Source organism: Lissotriton vulgaris, unplaced genomic scaffold (assembly GCF_964263255.1).
Source record: "Lissotriton vulgaris unplaced genomic scaffold, aLisVul1.2 SCAFFOLD_328, whole genome shotgun sequence".
NCBI lineage: Eukaryota > Metazoa > Chordata > Amphibia > Caudata > Salamandridae > Lissotriton > Lissotriton vulgaris.
In genome coordinates this window covers 1,089,572-1,114,524 of record NW_028243607.1, presented here as the reverse complement: position 1 = coordinate 1,114,524, position 24,953 = coordinate 1,089,572, and the positions used below count along the sequence as shown (strand labels likewise).

At 47.9% G+C, this 24,953-nt stretch overlaps 1 protein-coding gene across 1 annotated transcript in view; it reads left to right on the top strand.

The window, feature by feature from the left end:
• LOC147668285 (E3 ubiquitin-protein ligase TRIM39-like) overlaps positions 1–24,680 on the top strand; it is a 198,650-nt gene extending 173,970 nt beyond the window's left edge. Inside the window, exon 6 of the mRNA XM_086948634.1 lies at positions 23,693–24,680. Within this exon, the coding sequence (XP_086804760.1) occupies positions 23,693–24,207 (515 nt within the window). The 3' untranslated portion in view covers positions 24,208–24,680. The remainder of the gene's footprint in view (positions 1–23,692) is intronic.
• The last annotated feature ends 273 nt before the right edge of the window (positions 24,681–24,953 follow it).

Below are 24,953 nucleotides of genomic sequence, written 5' to 3'. Positions count from 1 at the left end.
TCCGCAATATCCGTACGACCATACGATGCGTTTCCTCCACCTCGTCTACCTCTATCATTCCCTCTACCCTGTGTTCCCCGAACCTGCGCCAACATCACCTTCGTTTTCAATTCCTTCGCCTTTTTCTCTACACTTTCTTTAGCCTCCACTTCCTGCCGCTCATAATACTGAGCCATAGTTAACAAGGACGCAGGGGTCGCCGTGGCCCAGGAACTTTCACTCGACTTCAATCGCTTCGCAATCTCTGGTAGGAGATTAGCCACATACTTATCTACAAACAAATGCCGACCCGTATCGTCTGTTAAAGATTGACCACTGTAATCATGAAAGGCCTCCTCGAAGCGCGTAAAGAAATCTGAAACCGTTTCATCGGGTTTCTGTTTACACGACGTTAACATGGTCCAATCAATCTTTTTGGAGGGAACAAGCGTTTTCAATTTATGCAAGATAGCTGCCGGGAGATCTAGGATTAGCTGACAAGGCTTACATGCTGGTTCCCTATCTAAATCTGCAGCATTTATTTCTTTCCATGTCCCCCCCAATATCGTTTCATCATTATTTTTACGAATCTGCCGCCACATATCAGGTGGTAAGATCAACCCAAAAAACAAATCTATGTCCACGAGAGTCATCACACAAGACGATATAGCCCCCTCCACCCCTTCATAAAATGCCGCTGGATTCTTCCGAAGATCAGGTAAAGAATTTTTCAATGCCATGACATCTGCTCTATTCCATGGTGTGTAAACCCAGTTATACACAAAATACCCTTTTGCATCCTTTGACAATTTATCCTCATCCGTACCTTCCCCCCTCGGCGGAACATACAAAGGTGCAGCTTCACGCATAGGCATAACATGCAACGCAGAACTCTTATCTGAACCACGGAGAGAACACTCTCTGGCCTGCCCATCATGCTCCAATTCAGACTCCTTTTGTTTCCTTTTCCGCTCCTCCCGCAATCGAGTTGTCTCATCCCGCAGCTTGATCAATTGCGCAAACAGGTCATCGACATCTGAAAGATCAAAATCACCTTTAGTCAAATTTTCACGATACACTGACAACACTTTGGGCTCTAACGTATCAGAAAGGTCACGATATGCGCCTACAACCTCATCAGCCAAGGAAGACAGAAAATACATCAATTCAAGATCCGTCCACCCTGTTTTTTCTGATACCAATTGATCCTGAGTAACACTACGCTTATTCACTTTGCGAGCCCAACTACGTAGATGAGAGGACCTCTCCGCAGTAAACCTGAGAGCAGATACCCCCTTCTTGCCCGACTTATCCTGTCCGCCATCATCGGAATCCACAGCTGGAGCCGTCGGCGTAACGTACGGAGGTGGTGACCGATCTAACAAAGAAAAATCATCAATTTCATTATTAAGGACAGGATAAAGCGGTCGGCGAATAGGAAATTGACCAGTCGTTTGCAAATTACGTTCCCGTTCCTCCCTTTCTTTCCTCTCCTGAGCCTCCTTTTCCTCAAGCTGTAAAGCCTTATCCCGAGCAGCCTTGCGCTGCTCTTTGTCCGCCAAGGCAACCTACGCTTCATTCGCTCACGCGCCGCTTTCTCCCACATTCGCACGCAATCAAACATATTTTGTCTAGACCTGCGTTGAAACATACATTGCTCTACAAATTGTATTTTGCTCAAATCGTACGACCCGTGTAGGGGCCATTGCAATTCAGGATCGGCCTTGGTGTATTTATGCCATAATTTACTGTACATAATAGGGGGAAGGCCAAGCTTTATGTACATGTCCCTATTTGGAGTTCCCTCTGGGGGAGCCGGCTGTGATTCTGCTAACCTAATTGAGGTACCTTCACCTAAACAACACATTCCTCGGAGTGTGCTGAAAACAGGCATGTTCAAAAAGTATCACGAAAGCGTGACACCGGACAAAATGGCACTTACAGTTCTCCACACGATTGTGCCGCTCAAAGGAAAAAAACAAAGTTAGAGAAACATCTCTACATGCCTGCCTATGTGAAGTGCACTACACATATAAGTTCAAAGATCACAAATTCACAATGTTAGCTAACTCAAATCAAAATTCATAGAACTCGGCAAGCGTCCGAAGACTACCTTACCGAACACAAATCACAGAACTTCAGTAAGCGTCCGAAGACTACCTTACCAAACACAAAGCTTACCAAATTCCCAACTGTCCAGATTCCAACTGCCAAGGTCTTGTAAGCCAAATCAGCCAAACGGCACTTTCTCAATGATGCAGACACTTCAAAGACTCAGTCGGAGACCGGCGCCACCTGGAAGGTCAGATCGGAAGGAAAGGAAAAAACACCGTGGCAGCCAAGACTCGGGTCACTCGTGGCAGCGCGCGCCCATGGCGGGTTTCCAAGCCTTCGTCACGACCTCTCCTTCGGGCATCCGAGTCGCCGATGAGTCCCTTCGTGGTCGCCAATTGAAGTATTTCGGGGTTCCCAAGGCCTACACGCTCCGGAGATAACCCACTCACACTCAAGAACTGTTGGCACGGAAACTGTAAAAGGCAAAGAACAAGTTTATTAAGACCCCATGGGGTGGTGGTACACTCAAACAGCACCCTTCGGTAATGCAAGAGGTATCACACCGAACATCGGTGCGACCTCATATTATATACAGTTTTGGGGCAATAAAAGATAGGCGGCACAAGTTAAGACACATTTTCGAGACATATATGGTCATGTTTTGGAATACTGCCAGCTCATTGGAGGGGGCACAACTCCGCTGGTCAGTTTGGTGCACATTCCTGAAGGTTTACGGGTCAGTGGAAGCTGCGCATGTGCGGCTTGACCAGTACTAAAAATAGCCTGTTGCTGGGCAGATAAGAGTGGTCAGTGGAACGGACAACGGACTAAAGGGCACGTCGGCCACGAGGCCGCTCATGATCTAAGATGGCCGCCGCAACATTCAAAAATGGCGCTTATCATATATAGCCAAGTTAAGGAGGACAACGTGTAGGTTCAGCTAATCGCTAATGCGAACGGGCCAATTACGACACTAGGAGGCCACTCCCCAACACCAAAATTAAAAAAACACTGGGGGCTAGTGGCTTCTGCCCCCCTTGGGGGCAGATGAGCATAAGAACATACTGCTGATGAGGAAATAGAAATTTTTAGGTAGTCAGTGTGACCCCCACTCGCACCCTATCAATGCACCCATGCCTCATGTATGTCCATGTTATCATGTAATTCCTTTTCCGTGCCTGTTTTAATCATGCCTCTGCATTTCCGTCTAATGTTAGCATGTCGGTTAGTGAGCCCTCCATGTGAATGAATGAATGAATGAATGAATGAATGAATGAATGATTACCCATTTCTATAGCGCATGGTTACCCTGAGGCATCCCAGCGCTTACGTGGTCCAGTCATCACCATTGATATTAGCAGAATAGGAAGGTTTTCAGCATTTTTCTAAACCTGAGATGGTTCTCCTCCATGCGAATAGCATCTGGAAGATTATTCCAAAGCTTTGCGGCCTGTAGAGAGAAACGTCTGCCCCCGGTGCGCGATCTCCTAATCCTGGGGATTGCCAGTAGATTCTTATTACTGGATCTCAGGGTTCTACATGTTTGATAAGGAGTAAACAAGGGTGCCAGAATGTCTGCTCCGGAGTTATGCAGGGCTTTATGAGCAATAGTCATTGCTTTAAATTCAATTCTTTGTTGCACAGGCAACCAGTGTAGTTGCCTCAATGCTGGTTTGGCAGAGGTTCTGCGTGGGATATTTAGTAGCATTCGGGCAGCACAGTTTTGGATGGTCTGAAGGATCTTAATTGTCCCTTTAGGGGCACCTAGATAGACTGCGTTGGAGTAGTCTAATCGTGATAGTATCAGGGATTGTATAAAGTACCAATACCGCATTAGGGCCCACGTTTCCAATGCATTTACATGGTGCACTTTTAAATAACGCGAATCACACGTTTTCCACGTTTTTCTGGCTCAGTCGAGCCAGGCCCTTAATTGAGGCTCCGAGCCTCTTCTGTCTCTGAAAGCTGCAGTTTAGGTATGCATCCCTGACCTCTACCTTACTTCCTGCCCAGCGAGCGGTGCCCGGCTCGGCCTGGCCTGCCTGCCAAGACGGTATTTTGCCTACAGTTATCTGCTCAGCCTCCGCAAAAACACATTCCAGTCTAGTGAAATAGGTAAACATATTCCCGGCTGCAGAGCAAAGGGCCCTGCTTTCCTGTCTCCTTGCAAGTGATTTACCGAACCCGTTACCATGGTAGGCCCATGGCCCCCGCGCATTGCACCAAGAAACGTATGCACCCACTAGCATTCAGTATTGAACGGCCTCTGCCCGAGAGACCTTTTACTTCAGACAACACATCCTCCAAACGCAAGATACCAGATATGCTATAGGTGCAGGTCGTTCTGACATCCCAGACACCAAGACTCCTCTACTAGTGCTAAAGTCAAGCCCCCCAGCTCTCCCCAGTTACACGTCAATACCACGTCATGCTCAGTTACGCACGCAACCATGGTAAAGGTTTCTGCTGACCCTGCAGAATCTCTCTATGCATCCACCCACTTATGACACTTCTGTGACGTTTCCAGCACACACCTCCGTGTACGCCCCTGTACACGCCCTCTTTTACGCCCATGTGTTCTTATCTCTTCTCTTTTCACTTGTTACGCCTACTGTATTCATTTCAATTATACTGTTTTACTATATATAATGTGTGATGTTAATAAAATGTTGAATATCCCTTCCTGAACCTTAGTGGTGATGGAACCCGATGTCCAGTGTCTCGAGCCACTTAATTAAAGCCCGTATGACTCAGATACCAACTTAATTAAAGCCCGTATGACTCAGATACCACGGACTCTGCCTCTCATTTTATTGAGCTATTGACCTTATTGTCATTTAATGTATAGAAAAATAGTCCCGGTAATTTTATTTACCACATAATCTGGCGCCCGAACAGGGACCCCTCCCCTTCCCCACGCGCCGGCGATGTAACGCAGGCCCCTGACCCCTTCTACAGCCGTGACCGACCCCTTTCTGTGCACACTCGCGGGTTTTCCTGCTAACTCCCTCAGGCCCACGGAGGAGACGGAGACTGCGGTCCGGCATCCAGACGAGGTGGTGAGGAATGCGGAGAGTCCCGACCAGAGCCCAAGCCGAGAGAGCAAGGTCCGAGGTATCCGGAGGCCCACCTGTTCCGAAGCACATGCGTAGTAGCAGCCAGACGCCGTAGCAGTCCAGTCCAGTCCAGTGTCGAGTTTCCGAGGCCTTCAGTTTTGCTTCCCGGTGAGTACCATTGTTGGGAACGCATCTAGACGGGTTCATTAATTTGTGCCCGGTCAAGACGGGTCTGGGTACACAGACCCGGTCCAGACGTGTTCACTTAGGTGGATACGGTATGACGTGTCTCTTTATGGGACCGGTATGTCTGTACTGTTTTAGCAGTGCATCCAGTGATTCAGTATTCTAGTATCGTCATTCGAGATTTTCAGAATTATGTTTTTCTATGTACCAGGTAGTATCTGTCTGAAATGTTTTAATGTGTTTAATGTCGTGGTATGAATGATTGTTTGCAATTCATTACTGTGTTTATTGTGTTCACGTTCAAGTAAGTACAAATATGCCGCTGTTTTCGAAATTACGTCAGATAGGAACCAGGAAAGGGATACTCGAAGAAGCAGTTCCCGTCCCGCCTAGGGACACTCCCGGACATTTCATGTACCATAAACATGGCTTAGATGCCATACTGTACTTAGACTTATGGGTTGACTATACCAAAGATCTGGAAGAGAAATATAGATGGCCTGTCTCAGGAACATGGGATGCTGAGTGCATCATGAGAGTAGAAGAAGCATTGTGGAAAAAGAAAGCCAGACAATCCCAGAAAGATGCCATAGAATTTTGGCGTAAAGAAGCGCATAGAAGAACAGAGAAAGAAATTAGGAAAGCAGAGAAAAGTAGAGAATCGTCAGAAAAAGCCCAAGAAAAAGAACTACTAGAAGAAGGTGAACGAGTAAGAGCAGAACAATTAGACCGACAAAGAAATGCCCTTATGAAAGGCATGTACCCCCTTCTCGCCGAGGGCCTACCTAAGGCCACCCCGGAAGTACCCAGTAATTTACCGCCACCACTGGTTCCAACTAAACTCCGCCATTAACAGACCTCAGCGGAAATTTTCCTTTCTTCTTACTTAGATGACACTGTCCCAGAATATGCAAATACAAATCCTCCTCCAAATATTCATCCTCACAACCCTGTTAATGACACGATTCCCCCCACTGTCTCTCCTGCCACTGGTCCTGGCAATCCTTTTAATCCACCTGTAACCCAGGACCAACCTACATTACCTATACCTACTTTACCAGCTACACTACCACCAGCGACAGCACAGCCAGTAATAGTTGACGATCACACTTCTTGAGGAGCAGTAGGAGGTACCCCTATCACCCCGCCTCAAGTAAAACGAACAACACTAAGAGAAGCAGCATTACAGCGCACGCCAAAAGTAGCTACATACGCAGCCCTTAAACAGTACCTTACTGATTGCAGATATGATCCAGTACCAGGCGAAGACCAGATGATTCTATATTCAATACGTGTACGACGTGTTACAAACTATTTGACTATTTTACCAGATATGAGGGAACATTTAGACAACATATCACTTTATTAGAACGGGGGAGAGACCAGAAAGTATTCACGAGGCCATGGCACACAGGAAGGTGGAGACTCAAAATATGATCTTACAGTTTTTGATAAATTGTTTGATAAGGGAACAAGATCAGCCAGGTAAAAGCAAAGAAGAGATGAAAGTCCTGACAAAATGGAGTGACAACATAGCTGATGGTAAACATAGTAAACAAGGTTGTATAGAATCCATGTATAGAAAGATTTGTAAAGAAATTCTAGACATACACGAAAATGAAAGTACTAGTTGCTCAGTCTGTCCCAGCTGATGGTCAGAAGAGGGGTACGACACCGACTGGTCATCCTGCAGCTCCTGTTAAAGGGAACTGCAATTATTGTAAACAGCCAGGTCACTATATAAATGAATGTGCTGTCCTGAAACACAATATAGCTACAGGCAAAACGAAAGAAAGACCGCGTCCACCTAGACAAGAACATGTTCCACAAAATATTCCGCAGAACACGCAACCTCCTCAGAACACGCAACAGACAGTAGCTGTACCCCAACCCATCGCTGCCACACAACATGTCACGCAACAAATGTACCAGTATGCTCAGTCAGATTACCCAGATTATCAGCAGTACTCATGAAATAGCCTGGAGAGGGAGGTTGGCTTGCCCCTTATCGAGGTTCCTGTAGATCAAGAGGGTCCCTATGTACATAGTCAGGTATTAGGGAAAGACACAAAATTTTTGATTGACACAGGGGCGAGCAGAACTACCATCAGTCATGACGAGGTTCCAGGGGCACCCCTCTCAGGCTCACAGAATGTTTCCCTGGGATTTTCAGGAAAGCCTATTGTTAACGAAGTGTCAAAGCCAGTTTCCCTAGAAGTTGGTCCATTGTTCCGTACTACTGACTTGTTACTTACGAAATCATGTCCAGAAAACTTGCTTGGTATAAAAACATTGAAAGAACTAGGAGCAGTGATTTGTTGTTCTCCGGAAGGAGTGAGATTGTTTTTACATGATTTTAAATGACATTATGTGTTGAGAGATTTTGATCCAAGATTGCAGAATGTACCACAGCATTTATGGGCGCAAGGTCCAACTGATGTAGGTTGTATGCATATTACACCTTATCGTGTTACTCTCAAACAAGGAGTTGTACTGCCCCGAATCCGACAATACAAGTTACAACCTGAGGCTGTAGTGGCCTTACTGAAAATTATTGACGAACTCATTGCTCAAGGAGTGGTTGTAGAGACTGACTCCAATGTGTGTGTGTAATTCTCCAATCATCCCGATTCTTAAACGAACTGACCCTAATGCACCACCGGTCTACAGACTGGTGATTGACCTTCGAGAATTAAACAAATGCATAATACCCCAGTACCCAGTGGTCCCAGACATTTCTTCTCTATTGACTGCCATTGATTCCGAAGCTGCGTTCTTCACTGTAATCGATCTCAAGAACGCCTTCTTTAGTGTCCCCATTCACCCGGAAAGCCAGTATCTTTTCGGATTCTGTTTAAATGGCAGAAGCTTTAAATTTGCACGTGCTCCTCAAGGGTTCACAGAAAGCCCTAGTATTTACAGCCAAGCACTGAAACGACAACTATACTGTATTCACATGCCTACTGACACTGCCCTGCTCCAGTATGTTGATGATCTATTGATCACAGCACGAACTGAACGAGATTGCGAACGTGCATCACTGACAGTCTTGTATTTTCTGGCCGAAAAGGGGCATAAAGTGTCCCCTTCGAAGCTGCAATTCTGTGCCCAGCAAGTGGTTTACCTTGGACACTTGCTGTCCAAGAGGGGTAGACAGTTGACACCCGACCGCATTCAGTTAATTGCACATCTTCCACAACCCAAGACACAAAAGGAGGTACGGGCCTTCATTGGCCTCACTTCTTACTGCAGACAATGGATTCCCCAGTATGCATATCTAGCCAAACCACTCATACAGTTGACAACACAGGAGGCAGCGACTTCGACTGTCCTCCCTTGGACTCAGGAACATACTTGCTTTTGATGAATTGAAGAAAGCTTTATGTCAAGCACCTGTTTTAGCGACTCCCTGTTACAGCAAACCTTTTACACTTTTTGTCACTGAACGCGATGGCACAGCATTATCTGTTCTCACTCAAGATCAAGCAGGAAAACACAAGCCTTGTACTTATTTTTCTAGTACATTGGATCCAGTAGCCCAGGCTCTGCCTGCGTGCCGGAAATCAGTTGCAGCAACAGCTCTAGCTATCAGACAAATCGACTCCATAGTGTTAGGACATCCCCTGACAGTACAGGTTCCACACTCCGTGGAAGTTCTCCTAAACAGGACACAGACTCAGCACTTGACCATAGCACGACTGACAGGATATGAACTGACACTGTTCCAACCACACATAGAGATCAGACGTTGCAACATACTAAACCCTGCTACACTGTTACCCTCAATCACAGCAGACCCTGCGCCACATGACTGTGTGGACGTCATTAATACCGTAACAAAGCCAAGACAAGACTTGACAGACATTGCATTACCCGACCCAGACCTGACACTTTGGGGTCGATTAGGATCGCGGACGGACTTGAGTCCGTCCGCGACCCCAGAGTATGAGGGAACGTCCGCATGGGCTGCGGCGTTCCCTCATGTGCAATTAGGATGTGACCGCCACCCTGGCGGTCACATCCTGGATATTTAACATTGGGGCGGGTGCTGCTTCAGCACCCGCCGCAATGTTAAAAGTGCATGTGTAACATTTACATGCACAAAGCGGCAGGCACCGCGCGGTGCCTGCCGCATTGTGCATGTAAATGCTGGGGGGTACCATAGGTACCCCCCATGTGCACCCCCCACCCACCAACACCCTGGGGGCCCGCAACGGGCCCCCAAAATCAAAAGTACACATGCTTTTCCACGGCGGAAAAACCGCCGCGGAAAAGCATGTTTTCAAATGCTTCCTAATTTGGCCGGCGGTGTCTGATAGACACTGCCAGCCAAATGAGAGCTTTTCCGCCGCGGTTGTAATCCGACCGCGGCGGAAAAGCAGCGGACAGAAACCAAGACCCACCAGCCATCGTAATGTGGCGGTGGGTCTTTGGTGAGCCCGCAATGGATTTTCCGCCTCCTCCGGGCCGGAGGTGGCTTCCGCCGGCCCAGAGGAGGCGGAAAATCCTCCATCCTAATCGGCCCCTATATGTGGATGGTTCATGTATGAGAACAAGTACAGGAGAGTTAGTGGCCGCATATGCAGTGACTACTGAAACTGAAGTCATAGAAACACATCGTATTGACACACTGTCTGCTCAAGCAGCAGAGCTCATCGCTCTGACCCAAGCCTGCATACGAGCCAAGAACATGAAAGTAAACATATACACAGATTCACAGTACGCATTCGGAGTCGTTCACGACTTCGGCGTTCTCTGGCAAGAGAGAGGTTTTTTGACTTCTCACGGAGCCAAGATACAGCATGGTCCCCTCATTCAAGCTCTGTTAGAAGCAATACACTTGCCTACAGCCATTGCCATCATGAAGTGCAAAGCACATACGAAAGTCACTGACACTATTTCCCAGGGTAACGACCTGGCAGATCGAACAGCCAAGCTTACAGCTCAGACTCAAACAGACATACCGACTGGCACGACAAAGACTGAAGTAACTCCACTGACGCATTGCATGACAGTCAGGGATCCCACACAAGATGTACTCGACATACAGACACATGCCACTCCAGACGAAATCAAGAAATGGACAGAACAAGGAGGGGTCCAGACAGATCAGGGATGGATGACGAAGGGAAAAGCCACATGGTTTCTCCCCGACTCTATGGTTCAAGTTATCATTAATACAGCACATAGTCCAGCACACTTAGGAGAGAAAGCCATGCTAGATAGCATCCAGAATAGTTGGTTCAACAAACATTTACGTGCAGCAGCAAAACAGAAAGTACGTACCTGTATGATCTGTTGTCAGTTCAATCCAGGCAAAGGCATTCCCGTGGAACAAGGTGGATTTCATCCTCCTGACCATCCTTTTGAAGTCCTCCAGATGGATTATATCCAGATGGACAGATGCCGAGGATTCAAGTATGTCCTCGTAGTTGTATGTGCCCTTTCCAGATGGACAGAAGCGTACCCAGTCCCAGATTACACTGCTGTAACCACTGCCAAACAGTTGGTCCGTGAATTTTTCCCGCGATACGGCTTGCCCCGTGTCGTGTATTCAGATAATGGACAGCCATTCTCGTCCGAACTGATGAAACAGGTATCACTCCTGTTAGGATACCAGTGGAAATTTCACTGTGTACGACACCCTGAAGCAGCTGGTCTCGTTGAGAGACATAATCAGACTCTGAAAACACGGTTAGCGAAGGTCTGTGCAGAAAAAGGTGTAGATTGGATGGTAGCCCTGCCGGTTGCCCTCTTTTACATGCGTATGGTAGCTCATTCCAGAACCGGACTATCTCCTTATGAGGTAGTCTTCGGCAGACCACCAAATATGTGGGGTACGCCTATGCCGCGTAAGATCACCGATGTTGATAGTAATATGCTGACAGATTACCTGGCTTCCTTGATGTCTGCACTACTCTCTTGTCGTTCACAGGTCGGGGCTGCTTTCCCGGAAAACACCCAAGTGAACCCGCATGAAATCGTTCCGGGCGACCATGTGTGTATAAGGAACTTCGACCGCTCAAGCCCTCTGGAGCCCAGGTGGCGGGAGCCGAAGCTGGTGTTGATGACCACGAGGACCGCAGTGAAGGTTGAGGGAAGAAAAGGGTGGCTACATTCCAGCCACGTTAGATTTCATGGACTGTGTCCAGAGACATTTCCCAAGGACTGCCCCGATTCTGATACTGACATTAAACTACCCTTGTTAGAGAAAACTCCGCAGCAGGAGTATAAAGCAAAGTTAAGGTCTAGTAAGTCAGACAGCGTTTAATTGTTTAAGTCCCCCTCGGGTGAAGCGGTTAGACAGGTTTCTGACATGTATGAGATAGACCCAAATAGTGAGAGAGATAGACAGAAAGTCAAGAAAATGAAATACTGTAAAAATCTACACAGTAGATGTATAGTTACATTGCTTTTTATGTTTTTTCTGAGTATTACGATCATATGTATAAGCTGGACGTTACACGTTTTATTTCCTCCTCTTGGTTCACATGTACATTCCTCTTTCAATGATACCATAGAGCATATATTCAGTGACCTGCCACCTCATAAACTATCCTATCGACTAGCACTGCGCAACAACACTTTTATCCGTATGTTACACCATTCTCACCAGACCAGCAATGTCACGAATTGCTGGGTATGTGGCCGACTCCCACCTTACCAGAAATACAAGGGAGCTCTGCCCCTCTTTCCTTATCCGTTTACACATAATGGTTCGTGCGGAGCATGGTTTACTTTAATGTCCTCCTTAGACAGTAAGTCCAAAGTTTCCCAAGGCAATTGGATATGGGGGAACCTGAATACAGTTATGAATCAAGCATGTTTCCCAGACAAGGACGGTCTTCCCCAAAGGACAGGGACCGATATAGAAAATGAAGTGTATGGATTAGGAAATTTTACCCTTAGCCTCATGATTCTGAACGTTCAGTCCGAGACTAATTCGGACTTGCCGTTTATAACAGTTTTACCAGTGAAAGGGGAATTATGCGTTAGAAAAAATGGTTCAGTACACCTAGGACACAGTGATTGTAATACTGTGGTCGAATTCAGTGATAAAGGAAAGTCTACTTTCAAAGCTTCCCGCCATTCCTATTTTATATGTGGTCAGACAGCTTATGTACGTCTGCCATTAGATTGGGATGGAACATGTTATATTGCATTCCTACTGCCACCAGTTTTTCTAGCCCCATCCGATTATCATCGAAATTCACACCTTGTACATATAAGACATAGAAGGGAGATCGAGTCCCCAATTGTTGATCAGACTGAGACAGCGTGGGAGCAATATACAGATTTCAATAAAGGATTCTTTTTCTTTGTAGGTCCTGTCCAAAACAGTAAACTGATACGCAAATTAACTAGAACTCTTGAAGCAGTAGTGAATGAGACTACTTCTGCCTTAGGTAACTTGACCGAAGAGCAGTCTGCTATGAGACTTGTTGTTCTTCAAAACCGCCTTGTACTTGACGTCATCCTGGCCGATAGGGGCGGAGCTTGTAGAGTGATCGGATCCAGTTGTTGTGTGTTTATTCCTAATAACGCACCACCAGTATATAAAGCAATAACAAGGCTTCATAAAATAGCTCACCAGATACACCAGAATCCTGGCACCTGGACTTGGTCCGGTTGGCTCTGGAGTGTGATATCCGCCTGGGGATGGAAAGTACTGTCATTTCTAGGAATAATACTGCTTATAGTATTCAGTTGTTGTCTCTGTCTGCAATGTGGGCCAGCGATTTGCGGCTTGTGCGCCACGTCTTGTATTCCCCATCCACGTTCACGTTCCCGTTCCCGAATGAAAAAAGATGAGCAAATGATGTTATATGAACAAATAGATGGTCTCATGAAAATAGATATATCCTAAAGGGCGCAGTAGGGGCCAAGGAGGGAATGAGGAAATAGAAATTTTTAGGTAGTCAGTGTGACCTTCACTCGCACCCTATCAATGCACCCATGCCTCATGTATGTCCATGTTATCATGTAATTCCTTTTCCGTGCCTGTTTTAATCATGCCTCTGCATTTCCGTCTAATGTTAGCATGTCGGTTAGTGAGCCCTCCATGTATAAAGTACCAATACCGCATTAGGGCCCACGTTCCCAATGCATTTACATGGTGCACTTTTAAAAAACGCGAAGCACACGTTTTCCATGTTTTTCTGGCTCAGTCGAGCCAGGCCCTTAATTGAGGCTCCGAGCCTCTTCTGTCTCTGAAAGCTGCAGTTTAGGTATGCATCCCTGACCTCTACCTTACTTCCTGCCCAGCGAGCGGTGCCCGGCTCGGCCTGGCCTGCCTGCCAAGACGGTATTTTGCCTACAGTTATCTGCTCAGCCTCCGCAAAAACACATTCCAGTCTAGTGAAATAGGTAAACATATTCCCGGCTGCAGAGCAAAGGGCCCTGCTTTCCTGTCTCCTTGCAAGTGATTTACCGAACCCGTTACCATGGTAGGCCCATGGCCCCCGCGCATTGCACCAAGACACGTATGCACCCACTAGCATTCAGTATTGAACGGCCTCTGCCCGAGAGACCTTTTACTTCAGACAACACATCCTCCAAATGCAAGATACCAGATATGCTATAGGTGCAGGTCGTTCTGACATCCCAGACACCAAGACTCCTCTACTAGTGCTAAAGTCAAGCCCCCCAGCTCTCCCCAGTTACACGTCAATACCACGTCATGCTCAGTTACGCACGCAACCATGGTAAAGGTTTCTGCTGACCCTGCAGAATCTCTCTATGCATCCACCCACTTATGACACTTCTGTGACGTTTCCAGCACACACCTCCGTGTACGCCCCTGTACACGCCCTCTTTTACGCCCATGTGTTCTTATCTCTTCTCTTTTCACTTGTTACGCCTACTGTATTCATTTCAATTATACTGTTTTACTATTTATAATGTGTGATGTTAATAAAATGTTGAATATCCCTTCCTGAACCTTAGTGGTGATGGAACCCGATGTCCAGTGTCTCGAGCCACTTAATTAAAGCCCGTATGACTCAGATACCACGGACTCTGCCTCTCATTTTATTGAGCTATTGACCTTATTGTCATTTAATGTATAGAAAAATAGTCCCGGTAATTTTATTTACCACACTGATCTGCCACCCAAAGAGGGCAGAAGTGGCCCCAATCATTCTCAAATAAAGCAGAGCGACCCTGGCCCAAGGGGCCGCTCCCCAACATAACAAAAAAATTAATGCTCCTCAAAGGGGAGCGATCCTTGCCCAAGGGGCCACTCCCCACAATTTAGTCCTTGGTAAATCTAGTGGGCCACTAAATAAACAATGGCGAGATCTGCCCCCCTAGGGGGGAAAGAGACAGCCAAAAACAATGCCCCCAAGGGGAGCGACCCTTGCCCGACGGGCCACTCCCCATAAATGTATCCCTGGTGGTCTAGTGGGCCACTTTAATTTGAAAATAATGGCGCAACCTGTGCCCTAGAGGGGCAGACACACCAAAACATATGGCCCCCAAATAGGGGAGCGACCCTTGCCTAAGGGGCTGCTCCCCAAAATGCAAAAAGGACATTAAAAATAAAAAAATCCCTGGTGGCCCAGTGGGCATCTAAACATAAATATAGCTTTTTTTTTATAAAGGCAATTTGCACCCCCCCTCGTCCCCCCCTCCCCTACCCAAAGGGGGCAGACCAAAGAAAATACATTTTCCCCCAGGGGAGCGACCCTTACCCAAGGGGCCGCTCTCCAAAACTAAATTTGCCTATTACAAAAAATCCCTAGTGGCCCAGTGGGCACCTATACATACAAAAATGAAAATCTGCCACCAATCTGCTCCCCTCGCAAGGGGGGCAGAACAAAGTCCAAACATTGCTCCCTCAAAGGGCGCAACGCTTGCCCAAGGGGCTGCTCCCCAAAACAAAATGGCCCTTTAAAAAATAAATAACGGGCATTCCTGCTGCATGATCGCGCCCCAGGCGCGATCCTGCAGCAGGAATGCTTTTTTAATAGACATCGGAGGAAAGAAAAACCCTTCCTTTCCTCTGATGCCTTTTAAAAAGTACCCCCCACCTGCCCGGAGGACAAACTCACCTCCTGATTCACCAACGCACTGGAAGCAAATGGCTTCCAGCGCATTGGGAATCCCTCAATTGATGATGCGGAAGGGCAGTGGGGGAAGGCAGGGGAAGGGCCAATCCCTGGTGTGGGCACACAGATCGGCAGCCCACGGGCAGAGCGCCAGCGCTTCCCTTGTGGGTGGGTGCTAGGACGGCCGGGAGCCTTCCTGAGCACACGCCTACAGTGGCGTTCTGAGCATGGAAGGGGTTAAAGGTCTTGCGGAGGATGCGCTGGCAGTTGAAACTGGTGGACGCGACAGTGTTGATCTGGCGGTTCATGGAGAGGGAGGAGTCAAGGATGATGGCAAGGTTTCGTGTGTGGTCAGTTGGAGTGGGTGGATTCCCGAGGGTGGAGGGTCACCAGGTGTCGTCCCAGGCATAGGTGCAGTGTCCAAAGATGAGGACCTCGGTCTTTTCTGATTTGAGCTTCAGACAGATGTCTTTTATTCCGGCTGCCACGTTCTTCATTCCGTCCGTGAAGCGGAGTCTGGTCTCTTCGGGGTTTTTGGTGAGTGAGAGGATGAGCTGGGTGTTGTCGGCGTTGGATACAATGCGAGCCCATGCTGTTTGACGATGGCGGCTAGGTGGGCCATGTAGCTGTTGAAGAGCGTGGGGCTGAGCGAGGATCCTTTGGGTACTCCTCAGTCGATCTCTTTGGGTTCGTAGAGGAAGGGAGGGAGCCTGATCCTCTGGGTTCTGCCTGAGAGAAAGGATTGGAACCAGTCGAGAACGGTTCCCTGTATCCCTGCATCGTGAAGTCTGGCTGCGAGTCTACTGTGAGAGACTGTGTCGAAGGCTGCGGAGAGGTCTAGAAGGATGAGAGCCGCGGTGTGTCCCTGGTCGAGTAGCATACGGATGTCGTCGGTGGCGGCGAACAAAGTGGTCTTGGTGGTGTGGTTGCTGCGGAATCCCGACTGGGAAGCGTCTAGGATGGAGTTCTCGATGAAAGTGGTCAGCTGGGTGTTCACGAGTCTCTCTGTGACTTTGGCCGTGAAAGGGAGGAGGGAGATGGGCCGGTAGTTTTTCAGGTCTGTGGGGTCGGCCATGGGCTTCTTGAGGAGGGGTTTAACCTCCGCATGCTTACAGTCATCTGGGAAGATGCGGAACCTAAAGGAGGCGTTGATGGTCAGTCCTAGTTCGGGAGCTATGGCGGCGGCCTAGGATGGAGTTCTCCTCGATGAAAGTGGTCAGCTGGGTGTTCACGAGTCTCTCTTTGACTTTGGCTGCGAAAGGGAGGAGGGAGATCGGCCGGTAGTTTTTCAGGTCTGTGGGGTCGGCCGTGGGCTTCTTGAGAAGGGGTTTAACCTCTGCATGCTTACAGTCGTCTGGGAAGATGCCGGACCTAAAGGAGGTGTTGATGGTCAGTTCTAGTTCGGGAGCGATGGCGGCGGCGGCCCTGCCTGTGGAAAATTGCGGTGGGCAGGGGTCTGTTGGGGCTCCTGAGTGGGTTTTCTTCATGGTAGCGGTGATGTGTTCAATGGTGGCGGGATTCCAGGTCCTGATGGTTGGTTAACCTGTGGCGTTGGGGTGGGGGATAGTGTCCGGCTTGTGTTCGCTTAAATTGTCGTACAGGGTCTTGATCTTCAGATGGAAGTATGTACTGAGCTTGTCGCAGAGTTCCTGGGAAGGTGTAACGTCTGTGGCTTCGCTGAGGGGTTTCGTGAACTGCCGTATGACGTTGAACAGTTCCTTGTCGTTGGTCTGGACCTTGTCTCTAATGAAGGTTCGTTTGGTGTCTCTTATGCGCTGGTGGTATTCCTTAAGGGCGCTCCTGTGGTTGTTCCATGCTTCTGTGTTTTTCTGGTTCCGCCACGTTTTCTCCAGGCGCCTGCAGGAGCGTCTCGCTTCTTGTAGTTCTGTGGTGAACCAGTCGGCCTTCAGAGGGCGTTGTTTGGTGGGGTGGCGGAGGGGTGCGAGCTTGTTGGCGCAGCAGGTGATCCAGCTGTCAAATTCTGTGTCTGCGGTGTTGGTGTCGGTCGTGGCACTAGGGGGGTCCTGGAGGAGGGTGGTGATGAAGTGTTCTTCTGTGACCTTCCTCCAACTCCTGCGAGGCAGTCACGGAGCGGGCCTGGGTGTGATGGTGGTGGTGAAGGTGAAGTGGACAGAGTGGTGGTCCGTCCCGAGGGGCTGGGTGGTGTGGCTAAAGCGGATGTTTGTTCCTCCTGTGAAGATAGGGTCGAGGGTGTGTCCAGTTCTGTGAGTGGGCGTGTTGACCAGCTGCTTCAGTCGGAGGTTGGCGAGGAGAGTGCTGGAGTCGGGGTCGTCGCTGTTGTCGAGGTGGAAGTTCAGGTCCCCAAGTAAAATGTAGTCCGTGGAGGTTACAGCTTGGGGTGCGGCGAGCTCGGCGATGGTGGTGCGGCCTGGGTGCGAGGTCCTGGTGGTCTGTAGATGAGGGTGCCATCTGGGTCCTGGGGCTGGTCTGGATCTGGAACTGGAGGTGTTCTGCGTTGGATTGGGGGTCACTCGTGCTGGATGTGGAGAGTCAGAGGGGGTTCTCGTGTGCGATGGCGAGTCCTCCTCCTGGGCGTTGGGGGCGGTCCTTTCTCTGGATCGTGTAGCCGTCGGGGATGGCCGTGGCGATGTCGGGTCAGTGGTGGTATTGGTCCAGGTTTCCGTGAAGAAGGTGACGTCGGGTGAGATGGTGTCGATCAGGTCCCATATCGCGACGGCGTGTCGTTGCAGGGAGCGCACTTTGAGGTGGATGTATGTCTGGGTTTTGGTGGTGCGTGCGTCAGGCGGTTCTTCGGTGGTAGTGGGGGTATTGTCGATGGTGAAGGATCTGCAGCAGGGTCTGCACGAGAACTGCCCGTGGATGGTGATCGGCGAGGCTCTTGCGCAGTCGGTGTGTCTCCCAGGATTGAGTGCGTGGAGGTTGGTGGAGTCTTATCGGTGGGGCCTGGGAGAACGAGGGGTCCTGGTGCGAGTCGCGGACAGGCGCAGACGGGCTTGCCTTAGAAGGCACGCCAGCGGCATGCATCCGCCATTAAAGGGGGGGGGTTGGGCATGTAGGTAGGGAGGCGGGAGTGGGGGCTGTGACGGGGAGGGGCAGCAGCGGTGAAACCAGTGGGAGTAGGGAAATAAATAATGAAATAATCAGGGCAAGATTAAATAAGAACAGAATCTAAGTTACAGGCTGGGGATGAAAAATATCTGAGGGCAGCAGGAGGAGCAGCAACAAGGCGGCGAAATGCATATTGAGTATACCCAGCCTCAACATGTTTGTAAATAATCAGACACCCCATTTTTAATCTAGCTTTGTTCGCACTGTAATCCACAGAGGATGTGTGTGCTTTATTTCTCTAAATACTGGGATTTTTTAATAAATGTATAGGGAAAAGTGAAAACCCTCCCACACAAAACTGTAGTCTTGACTTCACTAGAGCTTAGCTCAGGTATGGAACCAGAACCTGCTGGAAGTTAATCGGATTAAAATGAACCTCTCTCTAGCGCCACTGACCTGAGGTGGAAATATTGATTCCCTCCCAGACATTCCTAAGACTAGACAGCAGCCCTGCAATCAGTGTACTGACTGTACGTTATAGCTTGGAGTCGCTCTGTTACTCCGTACCATCTAATGCAGGGTACTGACTAGTACAGTATACCTTCCAGTAGCTCTGTCATTCTGTGCCATCTAATGCAGCCTACTAACTAGTACTCTATACCTTCTAGTAGTTCTGGTACTCTGTACCATCTAATGTAGAATACTGACTTGTATAGTATGCCTTGAACTAACTCTGTTACTATGTATTGCGGTGTACTGAGTAGTACAGAATACCTTGGAGTAGCTCTGTTACTCTGTTCCATCTGTTGCGATTTACTGACTAGTACAGTGTGCCTTGGAGTGGCTCTGTTTCTATGTAACATTCAATTCAGTGTGCTGACTAGTACATTACAATTCCTGGTTGCTCTGTCGCACTGTGCCATCTAATATACTGTATGGAATGCTACAGTATGGCTTCTATTATCTCTCACTATGTATTATCCAATGCAGTATACTGGCTAGTACTGTATAGCTTCCAGTAGCTCTCTTACTCTGCATCAACTAACACAGTGTACTTACTAGTACAGTATACCTTCTACTAGCTCTGTCACTCTGTACCATCTAATGCAGTGTACTGGCCAGTACAGCAAACTTCTCAGTAGCTCTGTTACTCTGTACGGTCTAATGCTTTGTACTGACTAGTACAGTACACCTTCTAGTAGCTCTGTTACTCTGGTCAATCTAATGTTGTGTACTGACTAGTACAGTACATCTTTGTTAGACCTGGCACCATTGGTGTGGGTCTCTCCTTCCATTTTTGCTGTTGGCTCATGTGTTTTTGCTGGTGTTAGATGCTTTGGGCACTGTGCCACTGCTGTCCAGTGCCACAGTGCAAGTGCTCCCTACTGTAAATGAATGTATTGATTAGTGGTTCCTTGATTGGATGTTTGGTTTACTTGTCAGACCCTAGTACATTGCACTGAGTGTGCCCAGGGCGTGTAAATCCAATTGCTGCTGGTGAGCCTGCAGCACTGGTTGTGCCGCCCACAGAAGCAGCCTGTAAAATGTGTCTAAGTTCTCCAATTGCAGAGCCTGCATGCAGTCTAGTACTGTCATGGTGACTGGGCAAGTGCACCCACTTGCCAGTCCCTAAACCTTCCCTTTTCTTTTTATTAGTCACCCCTACGGTAGGCCCAAGGGTAGGGTGCATTGTAAGTATAAGGTAGGACAAGCCCTGATATGTGTGTGGCATGTCCTAATAGTGAATTACAGCCATTTTCGTTTTTCACTATTGCAAGGCTACCTGTTCTCCATAGGCCAGAATGGGCTGTTAGAATTATTAAATTTTATAATCCTAACTGACTCAGAGAACATGGTAGAAATTTGAGTTTAGTATGCCTGGACTCAGAATAATAAAATACATATTTTAGTGAAGTTTATATTAATATTCTGTGTTTGCAAATACCACTTTTAGAAAGTAGGTAAGTGCTTGTCTAACTATCCAAAGACTGCCTCTGCTAGGTTGTGTATTCCTTTGTCTGGTTTTGAGAGTGACTGGGCTGGGGGATTCCAAGAGACAGGATGAATCAGCCCAGTGGTGAATAGAGAGATCTGCATCTAGATGGAAGGGAAGTTGCACCTGGACCTTGAATAGGGCTGTGCCTGCCTTCCACAATGCTGGCTCCACCTCCTGGGGTGCGGCTGATGTCTCTGCCCTGCACACTGAAAGAAGAGAAGGAAGACTGTCAACAAAGTGCTCCAGGACTGTACTTGCCTTCCACAATGCTGGCTCCACCTCCTGAGGGGATTCTGATGTTCCTGCCCTGCACTGTGAAAGGAAAGGAGAAGTCAGGTAAACAGAGTGCTTCAGAACTGGTTTGGACTGGACACAGGCCCCTCTCCCCTCAGAGAACAAAGGATTTTGGGGTATAAATATTGGGACCCTGATCCCAAGAAATTAGATCACTTTTGGACTACAAGAAGAAACCTTTGCTGAGGAGAGGAACCTGAAGAAACTGAGGAGAGACTATTCCCAAGCTGAAGTGCTGCTTGGGGGATTGGCCTGCAGTGGTTGCCTGACTGCCAAAGAGAGGAGAAAGAACTTTGTGTACTTTACTTTCAACTTGTGAAGGATCTCCAAGGGTTAGGAAGAGAGCTTGCACCCTGACCGAAGTCTCAGGACCAGTAGACTTCACCAGCCTTTGTGGATAGCTGCTGGAAACGCTGTTTCAGTGGCTACAGAGGCAGGGAGCTGTGACCTTCTCTCACGACCGACCCGGTGTCCTGTAGGCACCGCATCGAAAAAACGTCCGTCTCGAACAACGCAAGCTCTGAGCTCACCGACTCCATCCTGACGCCATCACCGAGCCATTGCTTGCACCGCGACTGGTGGACACCGCGACGTGCAACGCCTCGCTACACCGACTCGTACTGGTCTGACCAACGCGGTCACTGCTGCCGACTTCAAGTCCTGTGAATGCACCAGAGTTGGGCACTGCCTCGCACGCCCGACTCGCACCGCTGTCTGGATTAATCGACGCCAGCTCCCGAACTCTGGCTCTGTCGCTGCACCGCAAGCTGGGAGCACCGCAACGAAGCACCGTCTCGCCCTGCAACGCACGCCTTGAATCCACCCACTCTGTCAATGGGCCGCTGCCTGCACCGCATCGAGGGGCAACGCGTCCTGCAACGTTTTCTTTTCTGCACGGCGACGAACACCGGAACCGGCTAGCACGTCCATGCCGGCCGCCTCAAGTAAAAGGTACTTTGACTGAGTCTGTCGGCATTTGAGTGGGCCCGGACCGACGCGGTCCGCTGGATTTGTTAGACTTGTTATTTCAAACTGCTGTAGCCGGACAGGGCTACCGACTCGCACAGAACTTTGATTTAAGCCTTTTTAACCAGATCTCTTGAATTATAATAGTTTTGTGGATTATTTTTGTCGTTTATTGGTCTTGTGGTAACTCTATATAAAATATATCTATTTTTATATTTATACAACCTGTGTGGTGTCCATTTGTAGTGTTGTCACTTGATTACTGTATGTGTTCACAAATGCTTTACCCACTGCCTCTGAGATAAGCCTGTCTGCTCGTCCCAAGCTACCAAGGGGGTGAGCAGGGGTTATTCTAGGAGTGTACCCCCCTTACTCTGACTAGAGGAGAGGGTCCCTATTTGTCACAAATACCTACCTGTGCCAACTAGAGCCTCCCAATTCTAACAATCTTCTACTAGCTCTGTCACTCTGTACATCTAATGCAGTGTACTGTCTAGTACCGACAGTCCAATTGTCATGCCAGGCGATAACGTTTCTGAGCCTAGCGGCAAAGGAATTAGAAAAGAGTGATAGATGAATCAAACTTGTCTTTTCAGAACAACCTTGTTTATTCCAATTGAAAATCTTCAGCTCATATGACTACAGCACCAGCACTTTATTTACAAATTATGAAACTATGCTTGTTTGTGTACAGTTTATTCCAAATTCCTTAAAAAAAGCTTTTTCCAGTAGGGCTGGGCATCACATGCCCACATGAAATCAATGAAAACTGTTTTGATATTATTTTAACATATATTTAGATGAGTTTAATGTAATTTCAAACCAGAACAATTGCCTGATATTTTTATGTATTCTGGTGGATGGTGCCGCCCTTTTATGATTTTAAATGAAATCGAATAAAAGTACTTACTTGCTTACTGACTAGTATTCTATACCTTTTAGTAGCTCGCCTGCTCTGTACCATCTAATATAGAGTTCTGACTAGTATAGACTGCCTTGGTCGAACTTGTTACTCTGAACTATCTAATGCAGTGTACTGAGTAGGACAGTATACTTTGGAGTAGCTCTGTCACTGTGCCATCTAATGAGGTGTACTGACTAGTACTGTATACTTTGTAGTGGCGCTGTCACTCTGTACCATCAATTGCATTCTACTGACTTGTACAGTACACTTCTAGCACCTCTGTCTCTCTGTAACATCCAATACAGTGCACTGACAAATACGGCAAGCTTTCTGTTTCCTCTGTGACTCTGTACCATCTAATGCAGTGTACTGAGTAGGACAGTATACTTTGGAGTAGCTCTGTCACTGTGCCATCTAATGAAGTGTACTGACTAGTACTGTATACTTTGTAGTGGCTCTGTGCCTCTGTACCATCTAATGTGCTGAGTACTGAGTAGTATTGTATACCTTGTAGCTCTGTTACTCTGTACCATGTAATGCAGTGTACTGACTAGTGCTGTATACCTACTTGTAGCTCTCATACTGTGTACCATCTAATATAGAGTACTGACTAGTACAGTATACCTTGGTGTAGCTCTGTCACTCTGGGGCACCTAACACAGTGTACTGACTATAACTGTATATTTTGTATGACCCCTTCTACTCTGTACTGCATACATTCTTGTAGCCCTGTCCCTTGTTACCTACTAATGCAGTGTACTGACTTGTACAATATACAGTTGAGTAGCCCAATCACTCTGTACTATGTAATACAGTGTACTGAGTAGTACTGTATACCTTGTAGTAGCTCTGTTAGTCTGTACCTTCTAATCTAATTACTGTTACACTCTGCTATTGTAGTGTGCATCATGCGTGGTAGTGTGATGTAGTATGCCGAGTAGTGCAGTGTAGTGTGTAGTAGAATGTCCTCTCTATGTAGTGCAGTGTGCTGTTCGGTGTAGTGTGTGCTCTAGATGAATGCACGCTTTAGTGTAGTGAGCAGTCTAGTGTTGTGCGCTCTCTAGCACAGTGTGCTCCTACCAGATGTGGTGCAAATTAATCATATGTAAAACAGAAGCAGTAATTACAGCCTTTATTTGTGTTATTAAATCTCTAACTCTGAATCTCTTCCCTGCAGTAATGGTGACTCTGGATCCTGACACAGCTCATCCTCGGCTCCTCCTGTCTGAGGGGCGGAGACGTGTGAGAGAGACGGACACAGCACAGACCCTGCTGGACACCCCCAAAAGATTCACCTCCCTCTACTCCTGTGTGCTGGGGAGCGAGGGGTTCACCTCCGGAAGAAATTACTGGGAGGTGCAGCTGCTGCAGGAGGGGACAGGGTGGAATTTGGGGATCGCAGCAGAGTCTGTGAACACGAAGGGAGGCTTCACACGGTCACCTGAGGGGGGAGTCTGGGCAGTGTATGGGTGTAAGGGTATGTACAAGGCGTTCACCTCCCCTGAGATCCCTCTGTCCCCTCGTGAGCAGCCCCTGAAGCTGGGGGTGTATCTGGACTACGAGGGGGGGCAGCTGTCCCTGTACAATGCTGACTCCATGGAGCTTCTCTGCTCCTTCCCGCGGGCCCCCTTCACAGAGCGCCTCTTCCCGTACTTCGGTCTCTGGGGAGGTGCGGAGCTGAGGCTAGTGTGAAAGCTGCAGGGAGCTCCAGCCCCTCATCCTTCCCTCCCACCCCCTTCTGCAGTGATAACAATGTGACCAGAAGCACATACAGAGAGGCTTTTAAATAATAATAGGCCGCTCCCTTTGGGGATAAGTCTTTGGGAGTGGGCAGTCAGGTTTTCATTTAGAATTTATTCATGTTTAGTTGTCAGCCAACCCATGTGCAGAGCTCCCGTCCCCCTCAACTATCATCTACAGTTTAATCCCCAACATTCCAAAGAATCTTCAAACTCCAAAAATCTGAAGAATCTTCAAAACCCAACATTCCGAAGAATCTTCATCATTGACCCTTGTAGTATTCCCTTTTCCTGTCCCTTTAAGAATTGTTATTATTCTGTCTTGGTTCTACATTCTGTATGTGGGAGTTGGGCAGTGTAAGCCTGTCTCCTGAAGACTGTGGATGTACAAGCTGTTCTTCTCCATTAAACCTCCTACTTACAACTACTTCTGTCTCCTGGATTACATCAATCCTCCCACCTGTTGCCATGACAACCGTAAGCCTCACGTGAAATTATGTATCTCTTTTCCTTGTTCAATTTCAAAGCAAGGGCAGACAATGTTTGCCATGTGAATCATGCACCAAACATCATGGAAATATATGATAAAGTCTCTGCAGTATTAAACAAGCATTGTCATAGCCAATAGGTCTCGTCTTTGGGACCTTATAAGTGTTTAGCCAGAGCTATTGGCTTAGCCAATGTTTTTAAGGTATGTTG